The sequence below is a fragment of the Balaenoptera physalus genome (assembly GCF_965194825.1).
Source record: "Balaenoptera physalus genome assembly, chromosome: 4".
In the NCBI taxonomy this organism is placed as follows: domain Eukaryota; kingdom Metazoa; phylum Chordata; class Mammalia; order Artiodactyla; family Balaenopteridae; genus Balaenoptera; species Balaenoptera physalus.
Window position 1 is genome coordinate 97,953,379 of NC_138891.1, and position 24,274 is coordinate 97,977,652.

At 37.8% G+C, this 24,274-nt stretch overlaps 1 protein-coding gene across 39 annotated transcripts in view; it reads left to right on the plus strand.

The window, feature by feature from the left end:
• Positions 1 to 24,274, plus strand: part of ABI3BP (ABI family member 3 binding protein) — a 280,524-nt gene that overhangs the window by 224,983 nt on the left and 31,267 nt on the right. For all 39 annotated transcript variants that reach the window (XR_014263069.1, XR_014263070.1, XR_014263071.1 and 36 more), the window contains 4 exons: positions 2,274 to 2,402; positions 2,917 to 2,985; positions 9,253 to 9,462; positions 14,019 to 14,127. Coding sequence is in view for 35 of the 39 variants with exons in the window: in XM_082460250.1 (XP_082316376.1) it covers positions 2,274 to 2,402; positions 2,917 to 2,985; positions 9,253 to 9,462; positions 14,019 to 14,127 (517 nt within the window). In the remaining 4 variants the exon portion in view is untranslated. The remainder of the gene's footprint in view (positions 1 to 2,273; positions 2,403 to 2,916; positions 2,986 to 9,252; positions 9,463 to 14,018; positions 14,128 to 24,274) is intronic.

The following is a 24,274-nucleotide window of genomic DNA, read 5'->3' on the forward strand; positions in this document are numbered from 1 at the left end:
TACTTGTCTTCCCCTCCTATATCATGAGCTCTTTGATGACAGATGACATTTTCTCTGAATTCCCAGAACCAAATCCAGTGCTCATTGAGTGAATCCAGTAATCATTGAGTGAATATATGAGTGAAATTAAGAATCAGTGAATGCAGTTCAGAGGAAAGATTCACCTCACTTTTCTTAAAGTTTCTTCCAGTGGACCTGCCAGCAGATCAGATCATGTTCCCATTTTTCCTCCCTCTTCCTTCATCTCTACTTCCTAAATATTCTGTAGTCAGAATCAGGATAACAGTGTTAAGGACAGCTGTGAAAGATGAAACTGATAAGGATTTCTGAGAAAGAGAATGGCTGTCACTCTTTTCACAGGATGAAGGAGGGTGTGGTGATGGAGAAGCTTTCACGATGTAGCAAGGGGACAGTGGCCTCTAGATTGTTTTTCCCATCAGCTGAAGGAGGAATCAACCTCTCATCCATGCTGATGGTGCCTTCCTGGGTCCAGGCCTAGGGACATGGCCCCAGTGAGGAGACCAGGTTTTCCTCATTAATTGTAACCTGGGGCAGCTGTGACTTGAGCTTCTGTAGCTTTTAGTTCAGACTGAAAGTGACGCCTCAGTTTCCCCCATGGAAGAGTCAGGGGAACCTCCCACCCCAGAGCTCCCCTACAAGGCTGTGTGTCTTCAGCTGCACCTCCACGGCCTTGGTTCCTGCCATATGAAACCTTGCTCACTGCCATCAATAAGTGTAGCTTTGGTATAACTCACCCAGCCTGTGGGATGGTATAAACACATCCCACTTCTGAGATTAACTCTGGTGCCCTCCCTGCCCTGTGCTTTCCACCTCTAACTCAAAAGAAATGACTACACTGAAGAACCAAACACAAATGAGGTCAGTTATACAGATGTGGCCTGATGACCGTCACAGAAAGTGCGTACGGAATTCAGGAAATCAACTCAATGTCCTGGGAGTCCTCTGAACACAAGCCTTCTTGCACATGTGCCTCTGAGAACAGTCTTAGGCTACTACGAGGCATCTCCACCTGTCCCCTGTCTCCAGATCTGCCGAGGCCTCTCAGTCCCGCTCTCCTTGCCGGGATAAATGCTGCTCTGCACCCTCTAAAAACCTCCTTCGGGCTGCAGTGCAGTGTCTCATGGTTTTCACTCACCCTCTCATTGGGGCCTACTCCCACCAGGACCAGGAGCATAAATCTGCAGGGGCTGGCCCAGCAGCCCATCTGAATGGCTCATCTGTGATTCTGTGCTGGGCCACAGTCCTTGGGTCGGTCTTGTACCCCTTGACTCTCTATTGTCTGAGAATGATTCCTTTTCCCAGGAGGACTATAAAACCTAATCTGGCCTCCACTCTATTCTACCCATACTTGCCTAGACCTTGGGATGCATCCTGTTTGGGAGACCTCTAGGTGTTTTTAGAGTGGAGGAGACATTGTTGAATATAGCATCTCAGAGTGACACTGTTCTAGCTACAGGCCAGAATCACAGACATTACCTTAGAAACTCCTTCTTCTTCCCCAGCCATCTCCCATGCCTGCCAATTAATCTGCAGTCAGGCCACTCCATCCCCTTGACATTTCTCATGTAAAACCCCTTCCATCCAGTCTCACCTCCTCTGCCCTTGCCTACGCAACTGCTTTAGTCTCTTGATTTCTCTGTCTGCCACCAGCCTTGCAACTTAACTGTTCACCCTCTCCTCATCTGCTCATGTTACTTCCCTAGGGGAAATCTTTTAACGGGTCCTTATCACCTAAAAATAATACCTAAATCCATGGTATGCAAGGGCCTTCATGAACTGCCCTTCCCGGCCCCCCGCCCCCGTACTCTGCTCTCACTGCTCCTGGCACTCTTGGCTCTCATTCCTTCAAATTCAACACGCCACGTGATTTCATGCTTCCCTGACCTGGTTCTTCCTGCAACCTCTGACTAGAATACAGCTCCCAGTCTTGCCTACTGGTCACTTCTCCTCTTTATTGGTACATCCTCTGGGAAGGCATTCTTGCCCTCCTCCCACCCAGCACTCATCATCTTTCCCCATAGACTTGTCCTCTCTGAGACCTTATCCCATGCTTTCACAATATCTATAATGCTTCAGTATAATTTGGCTCACACATCTCTCCCGATCAAGGACACCAGGTCTTATTTTCTCTCTAATCCTGGCATATAGTGCCAAGCCACACGGTAAGCGCTGATAAATATTGATTGAGTAAATAAATGGGGAACTCAGCAGGGCTCCCTATAAAGCCTGAATCCTTTGGCTCTACATTACAGGAATCATTTCATCAGGTCGAGTAACGTCCCCACCCATGAGGGCAACACTCAAGCCTACTGAAGCCCCCGTGGAGAGAACAGAGACAGATAAAAAGCAACCAACAGTTCCTGCCTCAGGAGAAGATCTTGGTTAGTATATCAGTCACTTCCCACTGGATGCTTAGCTACGAAGTACTAAAGGATTTCAAACTAGGGAAAAAAGAGTCCCAGTTCTGGATCATCTATTTTACTCAATTTTATGATTGCTATGAATTTTTTAATTTAAAAGTTATACTTATTTCTAACGTTTTATTATAGAATGTGCTCCTTCCCTTTGCAGACATAGAAGGAAGTTCCCAAGATCTTTAGGAAAGTCTTCCTAAAAAGATCTAGATTACCCAATGCTTCTTACTAAATCACATGTCATTACTAATTATGCGTATCTTAATTTATTAATGAGTATTAGCTACTTGGTTGTAATCTTTGAACCATTATTTATTACACTGAAGGGCACCAGCAGGACACAATTAAAGGCCTTTTAGTGTGGATAATATGTATAGTAGTAATAATAATAATTGAAATCAAATTGCAAGGAATTGACTAGGAGGCATATGTATTAAATATTTATAGTTTTACTATTTTTCATTGTATCTTCCATTCTCAGGTAATATGACTGACTTTAGCTCAAGTCCAACAAGAGAAACTGATCCTCTTGGGAAGCCCAGATTCAAAGGTATGTATGACTGGCTCCAAATCTTAATTTTAACAAAGCTATCTTTGGTGGGTGTATCAGTCAGCTGTTGCTGTGTAATAAACAACCACAAAATCTTAGTAACATACTCTAAAAAGGATTTCTTTCTCATGTGTCTACAAATAGCCTGGAGGTCAGCTGATCTCCCATGTGTTTGGCTGGGTGGTTCTACTTCTAGCAACAGGTACAGCTGGGCCTCTTATAGGTTGGGCTCAGGTCTGCTCCACATCTGTTCATTTTGGTGCCCAGGATGAAGGACTAACAGTGACCCAAGAGAAGCCATTCTCATGACAGTACAAAGTGAAGAGAGGGAGAGTCCAAAAACATGACCACATTTCAAGCTCCCTCTTATGTTATACCTGCCAATATTCAATGGCTAAAGAAAGTCACATAGCCAAGCTCATAACAAAGATTGGGGAAGTGTACTCCTTCCATAGATATAGAGAATGTTTTTGAAATATTTATTTATTTGTTTGGCTGCGCCGGGTCTTAGTTGCAGCACGCTGAATCTTTGTTGCCACTTGCGGGATCTTCGCTGTGGCATGCAGGATCTTTTAGTTGCAGCATGCAGGATCTTTTTAGTTGCAGCATGTGGGATCTAGTTCCCTGACCAGGAATCAAACCCAAGCCCCCTGCATTGGGAGTGCAGAGTTTCAGCCACTGGACCACCAGGGTAGCCCCTAGAGAATGTTTTTGAACAGTAATCTAATCTACCACAGTAAAAGAGAGATTATATGATATAGAACCCAGTATTTCCTTTTGTGATATGTTTTTCTGAAGTATAAAATTTGATAAATTTCAACATATGTATATACCCATGAAATATCATCACAATCAAGATAATGAATACATGCACCACCTCCAACAGTCTCATCATGTACCATTATAATCCCTCCTCCTCACTCCTCCCACCCAACCTCTTGTCCCTAGGTAACTATATTATAGATTAGTATGCATTTTGGGGAATTTTACATAAATGAAAAAAATACAGTATGAACTTTTTGTATGTGATTTCTTTCACTCAACATAATTATTTGGAGATTCATCCATGTTGCTAAATGTATCAGTAGTTTATTCCTTTTTATTACTGACTAGTATTCTATTGTATGGATATATACTAATTTATTAAAACTGTTCATGACATTTGGGTTGTTCTAATAAAGCTGCTATGACCATTCATGTACAAGTCCTTGTGTAGACATATGCTTTCGTTCCTTTTGGACAAATTCCAACAAGGAGAATGGCTAGATTGTATATAAATGGACATTTAACATTTTAAGGAACTGCCAAACTGTTTTCCACAGCAGTTGTACTGTTTTCCACAGCAGTTGTACTGTTTTGCCTTTCTGCCAACAGTATATGAGAGTTCCAGTTCCTCCACATCTTTGCCAACACTTGCTATGGTCAGTCTTTTTAATTTCAGCCATTTTAGTAAAGGTGTAGTGAAATCACAATCTGATTGTGATTTTATTTTGCATATCCCTAATGACTAAGGATGTTGAACATCCTTTCATGTCCTTATTTGCCATCTGTATATCTTTTTTGATGTGTCTGTTCAATTTTTTTTGTCTATTTTTTATGGAGGTGCTTATTTTTTTATTATTGAGTTTCAAGAGTGTTCATATTTTCTGGATTGAAGACCTTTTTCAGATATACACTTTGCAGGTATTTTCTCCCAGTGTTTGGCTTCTCTTTTTTAATTTTAATGAAGCTCAGTTTATCAGTTTGGTTTTTTATATATAGATTGTATCTTTTATGTTATATTTAAGAAGTCATTGACTAATCAAAGGTCACAAAGACCTCCTTTGTTTCCTTCTAGAAATTTCTCCTGTTTCCCTCTAGAAGTCTTCTACTTTTACATTTAGGTCTATGATCCGTATTGAGTCAAATTTTCTATATGACACAAGGTATGAATGCATTTATTTTCTCGCTTATGGATATCCAATTGTTCCAGCATCATTTTTTGAAAAAACTGTTGTTTCTCCACTGAATTTACTTTGTACCTTTGTCAAAAATCAATTGTCCATATATATGTGGAACTATTTTGGGGTTTTCTAGTCTGTTCCATTGATCTATTTATCTACCTTTCCATCAATACCACAGTGTCTTGATCACTGGTTTTATAATAAGCTCTGTGATCAGGTTATGTTAGTCTTCCAACATTGTTCTTATTTTTTAAAAGTTGTTTTGGTGACTCTAGGTCCTTTTATATTTCCATCTGAATTTTAGAATGAGTTTCTCAATGTCTAAAAAAAATAGCCTGTTTATATTTTTATTAGAATTGCATTGAATCTGTAGGTCAACTGGGAAACATTGACAGCTGTACAGTATTAAGTCTTATTACCTATGAACATGGTATATCTCACCATTTATTTAGGTGTTCTTCATTTCTCTCACCAATGTTTTGTAGTTTTCTGTGTAAAGAAAACCATAAAAGTAGCATTTTTTATTTCAGTTTCTAATTGTTCATTGCTAGTATATAGGAAAACAATTGTTTTTCGTTCAATGAGCTTGTATTCTGCAACCTTGCAAACCTCTGTAGTCTTTTTGTAGATCCACTGGATTTTCTACCTACAGAATCATGTCATCTGAGGGGAAAGTTTTACTTCCTCCTTTCCAACTTAGGTATCTTTTTTTCTTGCCTTTCTGTGCTGGCTAGAACCTCTAGTGAAATATTGAATAGAAATAGTGAGGATAGGTATCTTTTTCTTGTTCCTTATATTATGGGAAAAGCATTCAGCCTTTCACCATTAAGTACGGTGCTTCCTGTAGGTTTTTCATAGATCCCCTTCACTGTGTTGAAAAAGTTTTCTTCTATTCCTGCTTTGGTGAGAGTCATTATCAGAAATGAATGCTAGATAATGTCTAATAATTTTTCTGACTTTATTGAGATGCTTATGTGGTTTTTCTTTTTTAGTGTGTTAATGTGATAAAGTAATTGTTCTTGAGTTGTAGGCTACCTTTGCACTCCAGTGACAAATTCCGCTTGGTTATAGTGCATTCTCATTTTAATATATTGTTGGATTTAATTTGCTAAAATTTTGTTTAGAATTATATCCAGTGAGGGACATTGGTCTGTAGTTTTCTTTTCTTGTAATGTCTAAGTCAAGTTTTAGTATCAAAATGATGCTGAATTTTTTTTCAATTTTCTGAAAGAGTTTAGAACTGGTGTTGCTTCTTCCCTAAATATTTGTTAGTATTTACCAGTAAAGCCATCTGAGCCTGATATTCTCCTTGTGAGAAGGGTTTTACATGTAACTCACTTTCTTTAATAGGTATAGGACTATTTAGAATATTTTTTTCCATAGTGAACTTCGGTAATTTTTGTTTTTCAAGTTATTGGTCCATATCATCTAAATTGTCAAGTTTATTAGCATAATGTTATTCATATTCTCTTCTTCTTACTTTGATATCTGTATAATTTGTAGTGATGTCACCTCTCTCATTCCTTTTATTGACAATGTGTGTCTATTTTTTCTCTTTTGCCTAACCAGTCAGGCTGTAGGTTTATCAATTCTTTTGATCTTCTGAGAAGTTCAACCTTCTTTTCATTGATTTTGTCTATTATTTTTCTGTTTTCTATTTCATTTATTTTTTTACTCTGATCTTTATTATTTCCTTTTTCTGCTTAATCTGAGTTTCATTTGCTCTTCTATTCTAATTTCTTAAGATAGAAGATGAGCTCATTGATTTTGAGCCCTCTCTTCTTTTCAGATATGGAATTTAGCGCTACAAATTTTCCCCTAGATATTATTTAAGCAGCATCCAAAAATTTTTGATATGTTGTGTTTTCATTTTTACTCTGTTCAAAATACTTCTTAATTTCCCGTTTGGTTTCTTCTTTGACTTATTAGAAGTATGTTATTTAATTTCCAAATATTTCAAGATTTTCTAGAAATTGTTTTGTTACTGATTTCTAATTTAACTCCATTGTTGTCAGATACTCTGTATTACTTGAACCCTTATACATTTATTGAGACATGTTTTAAGGCCCAGAATATAGTCTATCTTGGTATCTGTTCTCTGTGTACTTGAAAAGAATGTGTATTCTGCTGTTCTTAAGTGGAATGTTGTATTGGTTTGCTAGGGCTGCCATAACAAAATACTACAGACTCGGTGGCTTAAACAACAGAAATTTATTTTCTCACAGTTCTGGAGACCAGAAGTCTGAGATCAAGGTATCTTTGGTTTCTCACATTGGAAATTAGGGCTTCACCATAGGAATTTTAGGGAAACACAATTCAGTCCATAACAAGTGTTCTATAAAAATGTCAATTAGGTCAGTTTGCTTGGTTGTATTGTGCAATTCTTTTATATCCTTAGCGATTTTCTGTCTACTGTTCTGTCAATTAATGAGAGAAGAGTACTGAAATCTCTAGCTCTAATTGTGGATTTATTTCTACTTAACAGTACTATCATTTTTTGCTACATGTATATTAAAGGTCTGTATTTAGATATAGACCCAAATTACTTAGGGTTGTAATAAACTCCTGAGGAATTGGTCCTTTATTATTATGAAGTGACCTTTTTTTGTTTATGGTAATATTCTTTGCTCTAAAATCTAATTTGTTGATATTTATATATCTACTCAAGCTTTCTTTTGATAAGTGTTATCATGGTATCTCTTCTTTTCATCCTTTTACTCTTCACCTGTTAGGCTGTTTAAAATGTTTTCCCTATAGGTATCATATAGCTGGATCTTGCTTTTTCACCCAATCTGACAATCTCTGCATTTTATTTTGGGTGTTTAGAACCTTACATTTAACATGACGAATGATATGGTTAGGTTTAAGTCTATCATCATCTTGCTATTTGTGTTTTATTTGTCCCATCTATTCTTTGTTCCCTCTTTCCTTTTTTTTCAGCCTTCTTTTGGACTGAGTATTTTTATGATTCCATTTTATCTTTTTTTGTTGTCCTACTCCTATAACTTTTTTGTTTTGTTATTTTAGTGATTGCTTTGGGGTTTATAGTATGTGTCTTTAACTTACCACAGTATCTTCCAGTGATATACTACAACTTCACAAATAGTGTAAGAACTTTACATTAGTATAGCAGCTTTTCTCTCCTCCTGGCCTTTGGGCTATTGTCATTATAGTTTACTTTTACATGTTATATACATCACACTAAATTGTTAATATTTTTGTTTAGAAAACAAATTGTCTTTCAGAGAGAATTTAATAAGAAAAATACTGTGTATATTTACCTATGTAGTTACTGTTTCAAGTGCTATATTTCCATCCAGCATCATTTTCCTTCTGTCTGAAGGACTTTCTTGAATCTTTCTTGTAGAGTGGGTCTGCTGGTCATGAATTCTTTCAGATTTTGTATGTCTAAAAAGTACCTTGCTTTTTTTTTTGTCCTTTTGCTTTTGTTTTTTTTAAAAGATATTTTCACCAGTTATAACATTCTAGATGATAAGGTTTTTTGTTTTGGTTTTGGTTTTTTAGTAGAGAAATACATTGCTCCACTGCCTTCTCACTTGCACTCTTTCCGATGAGAAATCTGCCATAATCCTTCTGTTTTGTTCTATGTATAACATGTCTTTTCTTGTCTGCCTCCTTTAAAGATCTCTAGAAATTTAATTTGGGTCTTTTTTATAGCTTCCATTTCTTAACTCTCGACCATGTGGATTATAGTGATGATAACTGTTTTACTGTCCTTGTCTGATGATTGTTACAGCTATCCAAGTTTCAGGTTGGCTTCAAATGATTTATTTTTCTCCTCATTATGGGTAATATCTTCCTGTTTATTTTATCCAGTTGGGAATATTTTTATTCCTAAAATATTCTTGTATTTTATTCTGGGGTGCAGTTTAAATAACTTGAAACCACTTGATCCTTTTGAGTCAGGCTTTTAAGATTTATTAGGTGGGACCAGAACTGTGTTTAGTGTAAGGTTAATCATTCCCCACTACTGAGACAAGACCCCTTTGAGCACTGTTTCCAATGCTCCATAAATTATGCAGTTTAAACCACGCTCAGGGGGACCAAATTACTCTTGGATATTAGCATAAACTAAACCTATTTAGAAAAGTAAATCAACAATAACACCCATATCATGTATCCCAAAGATAGGGTTCTGGATTTTCACAAATTCAAACCATCCACATCATTGCTTTCATCCATCTGCTGATAGTATTATATCAAATGTCCTCAAACAGATAATTTTATTTGTGAGTTCATCTCCACCTTTTTTCCAAGCTCAAAAAAAAAAAAAAAAAAATGCTCAATGTCCTCTCTGTCTTAGGTCCTCACGTGCGGTATATCCAAAAGCCTGACAACAGGCCCTGCTCCATCACCGACTCTGTCAAGCGATTCCCCAAAGAGGAGGCCACAGAGGGGAATGCCACCAGCCCACCGCAGAACCCACCTACCAACCTCACTGTTGTCACTGTGGAAGGGTGTCCCTCCTTTGTCATCTTGGACTGGGATAAGCCACTCAATGACACTGTCACTGGTAAGATCATGGCACGTGGACCGTCACTACGGTGGGAAGCATTGATAGTGCAATGCATTGGGAATGTGGTACCTTGATTCATACTGTGGCCTGCGAGGCATATCTTAGGAACAGCAAGTCCCCACAGAGTTCTGCTGTCCCTGTGGTACATGATTGTTAAAAGTATCATAAGATGCGAAAAGATCATCTTTGTCCTGGTTATGGTCTCCCTGTTAATTTAGCAGATCTCTTTAAGTTGCATACCTTCCTTCTCCTCTCAAAACTGTTTTTCACAATGTGAAGGTATATCTAGTCTTTTCATTACCTGAAAATCACAGATAACATATGGGAAGTTGCCACTGCTGATAAGATTTAAACCTGTTTTCCTTTCACCATCCCAATTTCTAGATTGACCTAGAATTTTCAAGCAGGCTAAAAGTTATTTCAATCATTTTAGGAAAATTGTTATAATTTGGTCAATTTTCTGCTTATCTCAGGAAATTTTGATTCTGCTGTCACTCATCCAATTTCTCTAAAAATGACTATGAAAAATAAGAAACCCTGAGTCATTCTTTAAATTTGTCATATGGGATTTAAATTCTCTGTAGTGAACAGAATAGTCAAAGTAGAGGGGAGGGGGTGGGTGGGAAGACTAACAACCCAAATCAGCTAGAGGATGTAGCAAACAGCATGAGGACACAAGGTTCCTGCTGCCCATGTCCCCGCCACCGTGTGCCTGGGGTGGGTAGGCAGAATAGAGTTGCCCACCAAGAGGCTGTCAGGAAGAGTAGAGAGTGGTACACAGGGCGAGGTGAGGAGTGGGGAGATTCAGGATCTGCCAAAAAAGTTTTCTATGAATAAAGGAGAAAACAGTAGCTGCTTCTCCTCAGACAAAACCGTTTGGTCTGGGCAACTTCCCGTGTAAGCAGCTTATCTTTGCTTAGCTGGCTTTTTAAATTTTTAACCATATTTTGTGAATTTCCTTTCTTATGCAAAGCTTGCCTTTGTTTTGAGAAAGAACCAGCCACTGCCCATGGTTCCTGGGGATTTGACTAGTCTTGCTTCTTTACTTGGAACTATGCCAGTAGGTATTATCATCCCAGTATCTAAAAATCAATCTCTAAGTATTGATTATCTACATGTATTAAAAAGTTTAAAACTCTCAATCCATGTGCAGTGCTAATAAAGAGTTCCTGTGATAGTCTGAGGCTTCATTCTCACAAGACCAAATGAACTATAAAATTTCACTTGCCTTAAAAATACAGGACATCAAGTTGGAATTGGTTAATCTAATATGTTTAACAATCTAATATATATTCACTTGGGTATGTCAATAATATCTGATTTAACTTTTTAAAGTAGGATTTTCCTTTCATCATGTAACTTTTTTAAATTATATAAACCTGTAATTTCAAAGAATCATGAATAGGCTATACTTTATCTAAGCAATTAGTTTTATAACATTATTATTATTAAATGTTAACGGGCTGCTTGAGATCTTTCACTAGATACTGGACTTATGATAACAATTTTCATGGATAAGAACCACATCTATAACTATTATATTTTATAAATAGAAATAAGTCCATATTTAACCATTACTCACTTAGTCTATATTTCAATGTTGGACCATATGCCCTAATGATCTGTTCTATTTTTTTCCATTTTTGTTTATTTTTAGTGTTCCATTAAATACCACTTGATTTCAAATGTCATCTTTTATAAACCAGCAGCTCAGATAATATAGAGATTCATTCTCATGTCACTGGAAATGGTTTTTCAAGAAAGGATTAAGAAAGATAACAAAAAGAGAGTGAAACATATTCTTCATTCCCCAGGTTGACTTCTGTCAGTAATCTTTCTTTTAATTGATAGGCATGTATTCACCTCTAGTAAATGCATCCAAATTCAGATGCTTCTCCATATCCCTTCTACACTAAAGTAGAAATAGGTATACCATAGAGATTGGCCACAGCCTGGGTCCTTGGACAACTTAAAGTTAAATTACTTATAAGGTGTCATTTTGTGATACATCAAGAGCATGCTGACATAGATTTAAATCCCAGACCAAGTGTGTTCTAGATAATGCAACTTGGGTCTATAATTAGCCTCTTTGAACTTCAGGGTTTTTTTATTTGTAATAATAATAATTCTTATTGCTATCAATTTATTGTGAGTATAAGACTTAACAGAGAGTAGTATCACCATTTGTTATTTTCATGCTGTATTGATCAGTGATGTTCCCAATATATATAATAAATAATTATGTTCTAAGTGAATTATCTCATAATAGGGCAATAAAGCCCTCTGAGGGGGAAAAAACAGACCAATTATTGTGTCAGTTCTTTGTAGATTTTCTTATATCTTTACTGTTAATGAAATTATTTTTTAAATCCCCTATTTAAAATAAGAAATATAGACACATACTTTTTTGTTGTTGGTGGTAGATTTTTATAATGTTCGTGGATTTATGAAAAGCTATTATCACTTTAAAGCATTAAAAAGGAAAGATATATACATTCTAAGACAAGAATTCTGAGAAAAATTCTAAATATCTTTTTAATCATGAAGGTAACTTCTAGATCCATTTTGAAAACTCCAGTCTTTCAGGACAAAAATAGTATTAAATTAACATTTAAAACTTGAGTCAAAAGAAAATTAGAAAAGATGTGCTATAAGTGTTGAAGTATACTAAAAGGCTAAGGTGATATTAAAAAGAATATCACACAGTCGATGAGGAATGACCCAAACAAAGATGTTTTTTGAAGGTGATTGCTTTCATGGATAACCAGCTGGAGTGTCATATAAATTGCTCTTTTGGTGACTAAGCAGCACTTGAATCTTTCCAATTGGAATCTCTCAAATTTTTGTGATCCTAGTTTCAAAACACAACTTGGGGATAATAAGGAATAATAAAAGATATAATAATAATAGGTACCACCTGTTGAGCAAAATACATGCAAAATACTATTAAGCACTTTCCATATGTTCCTTCTTTAATCCCTACAAGCAACACTATGAAGAGACACTATGGACATTTTACAGATGGTAAAACTGAGACTGAGATCCAGGCAAGTGGCTTGGTCTGTCTCTTTCCATTAAGTCATGCAGTTTCCATTTTTTAAAAATCAATTTTACTTCCGTTCTAATTACTCTGATCTTTTTCTAGTAAATGTCCCTTCACAGCTGAGGAAAAGATGTAAAACGAACATAATTGAATTTGGGATCCTACCTCTCCCTCTCTTTCCACACTCCTTTAGAATAGAAAGCCAACTGAGACATAGGTTGGGAGCAGAGAGTCTGAGGAAGGAATCTTAAATATAGGCCATTAGTCCTTTAATAGCTGCACTAATGTGTCCAGATACAATGACCATTGCCTTCCAGTTTAATTTCTAATTTTCAAAAGGATGGTCATAGGAAATTACTCAGAAAAAGTGATTCTTCTTTTTGGCTTTTTAAAATTCACCAGTAAAGATCCTTCCCAAATTAAAATTGGTTATTATAAGTCTCCATGAGTTACTTTATAATTTCAGTTTTATTTCCGATATCCATCTCCTACCTTTGGTCTCAGTGCTAACAGCAGAAATCCCCAGTAACTTGCCAGCTCCTTTGCAACCTTCCCACTTTCCCTGATGCCCACCACTTGTGTATTTCTTCATACTGATGGAGCTGTTTTTGAGTAGGGTTTTGTTGGTTGGTTAGTTGTTGTTTTTTGTTTGATTTTTTTAACCCTCTGTGTGATCTTGTCACATGCATTAAACTGAACCCCAACTGAGAGCAAGGGAAGTAAATTAGTAAATTATATTCTCTTATTCTGAAAGTCTCTTTCTTTTGATTAGCCTACAAATTCATAGAAACCTACCCTTAAGTTAAATTTATGCAAATCTCTATGCAGACTTTAAGGGCATAATTTTTTTAATTCAAGGATAATTATCAAGGGGGTATATGTTAGCAGTATGTACAAAATTTATGTAACTTACATAAGCAGTAGGTATCAAAATCCCATAATTCTGTAGTTCAAAATAATGAACTATAGAAAAGTATAGTTCATTGTTCATTATTTGATTAACTGTTATTTGCTGCTGTGGTTTTCAACTCAGTTTTTTGCAGCAGTACCATGTAGTCAGTGACATTTTTCCCAGCTATATTGTGAAGCCCCATGAGCAGGAAATGTGCTTCTACTGAAACACCGCTCCTCATACAATGTTTTTTACAAAGCCACACTGGGCTTTCCAGCAATGGCAGACAATCCGACTTAGCTAACAAAATCATAGGTTACCCATAACCAACGCTACCATAGGAGCATCAACAGTCTTCACAGTTACCAGACCTTTCCTGCTCTAGTAAAGAGAAAACAGAAATGGTCAATGAGCCACTCCCCAAATGCTTTGGGATCTTCATCATCCTCTGACAATCCCCATTTGGAAGTTGCTAACGTGTACGATCAATACGTCTCTAGACCTGCAATCTTGTTGCTCACTTTTATGAGAGTTGACTCTGTTATGCGGTTAGCTTCGAGAGCATTCAGTCCACCAGAGCATAAAGACAAGTATCTGTTGGCTTTTTTTGCTTTTCAGAATATGAAGTTATATCCAGAGAAAATGGGTCATTCGGTGGGAAGAACAAGTCCATTCAAACTACAAATCAAACCTTCTCCACAGTAGAAAATCTAAAACCAGACACAAGGTGAGCCACCAGTGCTATTACAGGTGAATTCTGAGAGTGCAAAAATCATAACAAAGGAGTAAAATGACATCATCCTTCTCTATCTTAAGGGAGGGTCTAGTTTGCATTTCATTCTTTGGCTTTCCATACACAGCACTAGATACCCCTAGGGTCATGGTTTACAAATATGCAAGTTATTGGTGGGGATACAAGAGCTGACAAGATGGTCTTGTAAGTTAACAGTATAGCTGGGAACATTGAAAGATAGAAGGCCATTTATATCAAACATTGATATTAAATACCAAAATTTAGAGGAGGAAAAGTCTATAGACCAGAGACAACTGGAGTGTAGATGGTGTAAACTAGATTTGAAGCACAGAAGAAGTTGCCTGGCATGCTGGAAGGAGAGGGCAAGGAAACAAAAGCCATGTGACAAATGCAGGTGAAAGTTTGTAACAGTTAATGCTTAGTATAGCTACAGACTAGTCCCAGACACAGTAACCCTTTGCTTTTGGGTGTTTTTAATATAGACCAATGAGAATAGATTTTTGAAAATGGACATATATAATATTAACAATTGTTCAGTAATAAACAACTTTTCTTGGCCGTCCTTACTACACATTGATACCAGGTTGTTATCTTGCTGTACAGTTTTGTGATTCCTTTTTAAACCTAAAATACCTAATATTTTGTCAGTTCATTTTATTATTTCAAGAAAAATAAGGGCCTTAGGCATTTCTAGAAATGTAGTAGGGAAGGGGTTTTTTGTTTTTGTTTTGTTTTACATGGCTAAATTATCAAATGTTTTGCTCAAGGAGATTCTCATATGGACACAGCCAAGCATTTCCATAATAAAGCCAATGTGCTAAATTCATTTCTGGACTAAATTTCACTCTCTGTGAAAAATCGATTTCTTTCTTCAAGCTCCAAAACATTGTCTGATAAACTGTCTATACTTTCAGTATAAAACAAAACAAAAACACCCCTGACATCTTAAGTATAGTACCCCAAGCAACATAGATCAATTTTCACACAATCAGGAGTTTTTCCAGATTGAGTATTTCATAACTTGATAAAGTTCCTCAGTGTTGAAAAAGATCAGTGGAGGTGAAGACTGGAACTTCAGCATCAGAGATTTTTTTTTTTTCATGTTTTATTTCTTGTATCTTTCATTGTCATGTGACTGAATTGAATTGGGTATTGATTGTGACACCCAGAAGAGCCTCTCTGGGCTCTGACGGCAGGGAGACTTTTCTAATCTTTTCAGGAGAAAAGGAAGTATCTAATTCATTATAGATGGTTTACTGTATATAAACTGTAGTCCTATACAGCAAAAACAACACTTTTCCACCAGTGTATTTTTTTTTCTTTTAAGTTCTCTATTTTGAGTTGTAATTTGGAGAATTTTGCAACTGCTAATTTTCTTGAAGGTATTAACTTAGCCAAAATAAGCATATATTTCAGTAAAAGTCCATTTGATGATCTTGGTTCTGTCTCCTTAGCAAGATGAACAGGGAGAGAGCCTATAATTTATTTTAAGGAAAGAGTAAAAGAGAAAAAAAAGGTCATTTAATTTGGACTTTTTAATAGGTGGATTTGGGCTTACAAAACTTGGTTTTTCTCTTCAGTTTCCTGCTTTTTATTCCACTTAAGAAAAAGTGAGCTGTGGAGTACACAGAAAGCACATTGAAGGGCATCCAATTTCTAAATGTTCATTGTATTCCTTTTCTGAATCAGGCTGTTCTCAGATTTCACAGTGCACCTATTAGCTCATAATCAGAGGTAGAATAATGCCAGTGACATTTTAAACCTGATTTATTTGTAAAAGGTTTGGGTCTGCATTCAGCTAACATTTACTGAGTGCCAACAACGTGCTCAGCCCTGTGGCTGGTGTTGTGCCTACAAACGGGAGTAAGCGTGGTACCTGCCCTTGAGGAGCTCGAGGCTAGTGGGGTAGGTCGCTAATGACCGATTATTCTACACAAAGTGCTGAGAGTTCTGGTAGAAGTCTGCACCAGGGGCGACAGAAGCCCAGAGTGGGTGGCACATCGCAAGGTCTGGGGAAATTAGGAAAAACTTCCTGGGGGAGGTGACCCCTAGGCTGAGGCGTGAAGGAGGAGTAGGCTGGAGCCAGCTAGGTGACTGTGGTAAGAGAAAGGAATGTCAGGGAGGATAGCACGTGTCAGAGCAGTGGCCCGAAATGGCACAGTTGTGTGTGGTGAATAACGGGCTGTTTTCACCAGAGTGAGGGGCAAAATGTGGACAGAAGCCGTAGAAGCCAAGAGAAGCAGAAGCCAAGTTAGGGAGGTCCTTCTGTGCCAGATCAAGAAACATGGTCAGGTGATGGGGAGACCCTAAAGGATGGTAACTGGGGAGTGCCTTGCTCTGACTTTCATTTTCATTCTGACTTTCATTTAGTTGGAATAATCACTTTCGATACTAGAGCTACTTATAACGAGTAGCAGTTGGTAGAACAAATCTAACTAAAAGAACTTTTTGTTAATTTCTTTCATGAGTATCATTCTGGCATCTGACCGAATTGGTCAAATAGGTACATAAGAGAAACGTGCCTTTGGGCTGAGCTGGGTTTCATTCTGGAATCACAGGACCGATCAGGTCATGGGGTTCACATCCAGCTTCTGGTTGTAATTGTTTCAGACTCAGATACAACCTTGTCCTCTTTATCCCACCCTCCTCCTATGTGTCTCGCTTGTCTCTGCTGTCTGTCGTCAGTGTACCTTCTAAGGAGGACCCCTGCGACCTATCCTTATCCCAAGACAAGCAAAGCCCAAAGGAAGCCCTTTCTGGATTTGTCTTTGGAAAAAGCAGTATTAAACTGAGATTAGGAATCCCTGTAATCAGAACTCCATGCCAAGTTTTACAACTTGGCATAAATTTGGGGCCACTATGCATGTCTGTATGTGGCTTATTTAATGTTATTTTTAGTTTGGTACAATTAAATGAAATCCATTCAGATATAAAGACTGTTAATGTTCATAAATGTGATTTGACCAGGATTATATTGATAGTCCCTAATGGGTCATGATTTAAAAGTTGTATATCAGTAGTTTGAAGTAGAGAACATTCTCACACTGGGGACAAATATAACACACATGGATGTAAATTTTCTAATGAGAATTATCTAGTCTATGCCATGGGAAACTTTGTGGTGGTCTAGTAGTTCAGTAGATCCCAGCCCCCACTGAGCTTGTAAATATATTCTGCACTCTCAGAGGTATGATGGAGATAAATCTGTCTATCTAATGGGCAAAAATGTTTTGAGCTGAAATATTAAAATTATGTGTTGAAACCCCTATTAGTCAAATAACCAAGGAAGAATAAAGTGAAGTCAAATCATTTCATTTACTTTGAGATTTCTGAGCCTAAACGTACCTGAGGAAACAAAACTAACACCCATGAAACATCATAACACAGAATAAAAGGACATGCCGATGTAGGACTTACACCCAGGTTCTGCAATTTAGAAGAGGAGAGAAAGCCTCGTGGAATACTTGAGACAAGAACTTGACTTTAAAGGATAGGATGGCATGAAGCAGGCCGGCAAGAAAAGAAAGAACAAGAGTATTCCACGTGAAATCCATGTGCACAACTTAGGTGAAATACAAGTAGTCCTCAAAGTTACTACTGACAGCAAGGCTACAGCAAGTATAATAAAACTACGAGTTCCCCAATGTAGGTTTGTTGGCTCTTTTGATGCAGGCTTTTTTCATACTGTCTTACATTGTTAAGGCAACGTTCCTTTCCATTGTATCTTCTCTACCCCAACCATGATACAAGATTAATGTTACTAAAAGACTCCCTGTAAAATAAAGAGGAAGTATGTACAGGATGCAGTTAGCAGGTGGTTTTTATTAGCTATAAAGAATGACTTTAGTCACATTTCATTACTTGAGGAAAATTTTGAGTCAAAATACACAGTAAACTCCCTAAATAAGCAAACTTTGCATTATAGCTGTTAAAATTCCCCCATGAGGTTCTGGAATTCCCTGTTTGAAAAACTGGAAGATAATAACTTCTGAAAGAGTATCTATAACTTTTTTCCAATTCTAGGAGACACATAAAGAATTTATTTTAGTCGCATTTTCCATCATTTGTCCTGACTAAAAAGCAGGAGCTCTAAAAACAGGTGATAATTACTGGCTAATCGTTACACAGTGACATAGGTGGAGTAGAGCTTGGTGTTAGAACACCCAGGAGAATCAAGGCAGAGAAAATAGATCTACAGAGCTTTTGGGGATAAAAATTCTAAGTGTTTACACACTATTCTAGAATCAAAAAGACAGTCAACGATGCTACCGTCTCCCTGCCCATGTTTAACGACTTACCCGAGTTTTATTTACTCTGCGGAAGCTCGAAAAATAACCCACAGTACGGGACCATCCAGCAGGTGTCTTGCTGCTGGGAGAGTTCAGCTGCACACCTGGCGTGAGACGTTTCTGTCTCTAGAAAACGGAGCCGCTTGGCTGCCCTGAGGAACCTGGGTGCAGCTCCCAGGGCGGTACAGCAGGGACAGGCCCAGCCTTGCTGACAGCTTCTTGCAGCTGGGGTGATAGATGTACGCAGGGAAGAGGGGCTGTTTGTGGCGAGCCAGAACTGCTTTAGTCAGGTGAAGCAGGAGATCTGTTAACAGAGGCAAAAAGCTGTGGCACAACTCTATCACCTTCTTTGGAGGATCCTTCTCTCACCCCCGCCCCTAAAATACAAAGAAGATGTAGAGATGTTAGCGTCCACTGAATCAGTACCCATCTAGGCCACTCTCCAACATTTAGTTTCCACTTATTTTTTTTCCCCATGAAACCTCATTGTGTGGCTCTTGTTGAACTAAAAGAAAAATATTAAGAAGAGCCTCTCCTGTCCGGAGCCAACTACTTTGTTTGCAAAGACCACTATGATTATATTTAGTTCCGTGAATGGAAGAAATGATAAAGGATATGGCTTAAAAAAATAAGTGTTGCACCACTGCTTAAAAGGACACAACGTGTGGACTAATTGATCTTGAAATCTCTCCCAGCTCTAAAATGATGTAATCTTATGCTACCTGAAGCCATGCACAGAATCAGTGGGAAAACTGGAACTGAAAATAAAACCAAAACCTAGGTCCATCTTACAGCAAGTAGAATTGTCCTGATAAACCATTTTTGCTTTGAATCGATGTCTGTGGTCTGCGATTTGTTTTCAGACAAATTATTTTTAGCACACATTTTGGTAATACATTGATGGGCAGGATTCTTCCTGATGAACTAGCTGGGGAATATGGACTTAACACAATCACTGTCCACTTAAAAAGCCCTTGTAGGGCTTCCCTGGTGGCGCAGTGGTTGAGAATCCGCCTGCCAATGCAGGGGACACGGGTTCAAGCCCTGGCCCGGGAAGATCCCACATGCCACGGAGCAACTGGGTCGCTGAGCCACAACTACTCAGCCTGCGCGTTTGGAGCCTGTGCTCCACAACAAGAGAGGCCGCGATAGTGAGGCCCGTGCACCGCGATGAAGAGTGGCCCCCGCTCGCCGCAACTAGAGAAAGCCCTCGCACAGAAACGAAGACCCAACACAGCCAAAAATAAATAAATAACTAAATTTATTTTAAAAAAAAAAAAAGCCCTTGTATATCAGACTTCTCTTCATATGAGACCATGTGTCTCCTTCCTTGGCTAAAAAACTGAAGAATCCACTTGTGTGCTAGACATACACGTGGTCTAGCGATTTCCTATGGAAAATGCACTCTGTCTGAGAATTAAGATAAATCAAGTTTACTTAACCTGCTCAAGTACTTCTACTGTCGTCTGTGGCTTGGGAGGATTCTGGAGAACAGTTCTTCCTCTAAGACTAAAACCTACCAAAGTTTCCTGTAGCTGACAGAAAAGATAGTTTGGGACCGTTGGTTTATGTTGTTTGACTTAATAAAACCTTGGCACTAAAAATAAACTGGAATAGAGGCAGCAACTTCTTGTATACTGTAAATCTGATTGAACAAACCAGGTATGTGGAATGGCCATTATGCCCTTATTCATATGGTTTTTGTGAAATTCTGGTCTCTGCAGTCTGTATTAACTTTCAATATCTCTTCTCATCAGCTTTGTAGAAAGGAATAAAATAAGCTGCCAGAGCATTGGGCATTTTATTTAGTTTTATTGTAGGTCTGAGCAGCAGAAGAATAATTGCTTCCTCATTAAAGAAGGAAGAAATTGAGTTGATTGCTCAGGTTTGCAACTTTTCATCAGGCAAAAGAACAGCTAAGAGTGCAGAACTCCACTAGTCTCTAAAAAGAGCAATTCTTCTTTTCATATCGCCATATTCTTTTTTTTTTAACATCTTTATTGGAGTATAATTGCTTTACATTGTTGTGTTAGCTTCTGCTGTATAACAAAGTGAATCAGCTCTATGTATACCTATGTCCCCTTAACCCCTCCCTCTTGCGTCTCCCTCCCACCCTCCCTATCCCACCCCTCTAGGTGGTCACAGAGCACCGAGCTGATCTCCCTGTGCTATGCAGCTGCATTTTATTACTTTTCACTTTGAACTCCTCAGTATCTAGGAAGGGGGTGCGAGATACTCATAGCAACACTACAGAATTAGAGTGCAGCCCAGATCTGGAATTTGTGTGTCCCCCCACAGAAATGGGAGAGAAAAGAAATGTCCCTAAGGACCTACTGGGCAGCTAATTAATGATCCCTGATGCCTGCTGATGCCCTGCTCCTCTCCCTTCTGTCCGATTTAGGCTTATTTTGTCCTCGAAGTATCTCCGCAGCTCTGCCCTTTGCTTCTCATCTGTATTCCCAGGCCAGCACAATGCCTGCACATGGCGGGTATCCAGAAATGCTTTCCATAACCCTGCAGTGTCCTTGGAGAACTGACTAATTTGATTTCCCTTTCCCTATTCCACTGCTCCTTACTCTTTTTTTTTTTTTTTTTCCTTTTTCTTTTTCCCCTCTTCCCTTTCTTTCCCTCTGACTGAAACCCAACCTGAATGGGGCCCAAATATTTCAAGATGACACTAGGGGCCAATCAGCTAACAAAACAATTCAAACCAACAAAGAGCTACGGGGGGGCCTTTCTATATAAAAAGTGGTTGCTTGAGGTTTATGAGCTTTTGTTAAGTTTATCAAGTAATGAAAACTATACTTTAGCTGTATGTTATGGGTAAAAATAGAGGAAAATCGTTATAGAGAGGAACAAAGGAAGGGGAGGCGGAGAGAAGTGTCTGCCCTAACCAGACCTGGAGGTTTACCTCAGGCTAGAGCCCGCAGGTTGGAGCTTCCCTATCTCTGTCAGTTTTGCCCGTGAACCACAGATGCCCTTCTTATAACCTTTACAAACACAAAAGCAAGTATGTGGTTCTGCCTTGAGAGTTCTATGGCAGTGTGTGTCAAATTCCCCAAGAATAGAAGCACCTTTAAAAAAATTCTTTAGAGATATAATACTAGAGAATATTTATAATGACTTACTATGTGCCTGGTACGTTGCTTTTACATGTATCATCTCATTTAATCCTCATAAGGATTAAACTCACAGATACTTTTATACCCTTATGAGGTTATAATTCCTATAATTGATAGTATCCTCACAAATACCATTATTATCCTCATCTTTATACTCGAGGAAATTGAGGCTCAGAGAGGTTAATTTACTTACCTTAAAGTTACACATTAGTGCAGCTGTGAACCCAAGTCTTTCTGGCTCCAAAACCCATGGCCTTAACCACAGAGCCATGCTGCCTTCTGATAGGGCAGCCGGGAGGATTGTTTTTGTTTGGATTCATACCTCTCTGGGCAAAACCAGGCATGGCTTCTGCCAGGGGTGTTATTCATTTGGCTTTCCTCTATGAGGCCCAAAGGCTTGACTGCAGCTGTCACCTGGACTGTACTCCACTTAGATATTCATTGTGATGAAGTAGGTCTTAGAAATAGCTTTTTAAATTTAATTTTCATTTTTATCAGAAGAACACGTACATGGTTTTAAAAACTCAAATACTACAAAGCAGTTCATTCCTATTCCTAAATTCCGTTTGCCAGAAGCAACAATTTTCAATAATTTTGTTCTTTTTTTCAGCTTTATTAAGGTATAATTGATGAAAAAAATTATAAGGTATTTAAAGTGTACAACATGATTTGATATACATATACATTATGAAAGGATTCCCCCTGAATTAATTAATATATCTATTACATCATATATTTGCTATTTTTTAATTGGTGACAACATTTAAATTATAATCTCTTGGCAAATTTCAATTATACAGTACAGTGTTTCAACTATAGGCACCATATTATTCTTTAGTTCCTCAGATCCTATTCATTTTACAACTGAAGTTTGTACCCTTTTACCAACATCTATTTACCCCAGCCCTTGCAGTCACTTTTCTACTCTCTCCGTTTCTATGAGTTTGACATTTTTTTTAAAAAGATCCACATGTAAGTGATACCAGGAACTATTTGTCTTTCTCTGCCTGGCTTATTTCACTTAGCATAATGCCCTCCAGTTTCATTCATGTTATCGCAAATGACAGGATTTACTTCATTTTTAAGGCTGAATAACACTCCATTGTGTGTGTGTGTATACACATACATACATACAGTTGACCCTTGAACAACATAGGTTTGAACTGCATGGGTTCACTTACATGTGGATTTTTTTCAATAAATACAGTACCTGTATTTTCATTTTACAGATCTTTAACTAAAGTTTGTATTTGATTAGAGATCATAATATGCAGAATCAAAAGAATTAGGGTTTGAGTCCTGATTCTATCCAAACTATTTCAGCTTCTTGCCCTTGGGTGAGTCAATTTTCAATTCCTCCATTTTTGAGGCAGAGATAGCAATACTCAGATTTTCACCTGCTTGGGGGGTTGGCACCTGTAACCCCCCACATTGTTCAAGGGTCAACTGTATGTATGGGTATGTGTGTGTGTGTGTATACACATCATAATTTCTTTATCGATTCTTCTGTCAATGGACACTTAAGTTGTTTCCATACCTTGCCTAGAGTGAATAATGCTGCTATGAACATAGGAGTACAGATATCTTTTCAAGATAATGATTTCATTTCCTTGGATATACACCCAGAGGTGGGATTACTGGATCATATGGTAGTTCTATTTTTAATTTCTTGAGGAACCTCCATACTGTTCCCCAGAGTGACTGTGCCAGTTTACATTCCTACCAGCAGTGCACAAGGGTTCCCTTTACTCCACACCCTCACCAGCATTTGCTCTCTCTTGTCTTTTAAATAATAGACATCCTAACAGGTGTGAGGTAATATCTCATTGGGGTTTTGATTTCCATTTCTCTGATGATTAATGATGTTGAGCATTCTTTCATGTACCTATTGGCTATTTGTATGTCTTCTTTTGAAAAGTGTCTTTTCAGGTCCTTTGCCCATTTCTTAATTGGGTTATTTGCTTTTTTGCTATTGAGTTGTGTGAGTTCCTTATATATTTTGGATATTAACCACTTATCAGATATATGATTTGCAAATATTTTCTCCCATTCCATAGGTTGCCTTTTCATTTTGTTGATGTTTCCCTTTGCTGTGCAGAAGATTTTCAGTTTGATGTAGTCCCACTTATTTATTTGTGCTTTTGTTGCCTTTGCTTTTGGAGTCAGATCCAAAAATTATTGCCAAGACTGATATCAAGGAGCTTACCACCTATTTTTTTCTTTGAGGAGTTTTATGATTTCAGCTTTCGTGTTCAAGTCTTTAAACCATGTTGAGTTGATTTTTATGTATGGTATCCAATAGGGGTCCAGTTTCATTCTTTTGCATGTGGCTATCCAGTTTTCCCAACACCATTTATTCAAGGGACTAGCCTTTCCCCATTGTGAATCCTTGGCTCCTTTGCCATAAATTAATTGACCATATATATGTAGGTTTATGTATGGGCTCTCTAATTCTGTTCCACTGATGTATGTGTCTTTTTTTATGCCCATACCATACTGTTTTGATTACTATAGCTTTGTAATATAGTTTGAAATCAGGACATGTGAGGCCTCCAGCTTTGCCTACTCAGGGTCTTTTGTGATTCCATGAGTTTTAGAAATGTTTTTTCTATTTCTGTGAAAAATGCCATTGGAATTTTGATATGGATTGCATTGAAACTGTAGATCACTTGGGGTAGTACTGACAGTTTAACAATATTAATCCTTTCA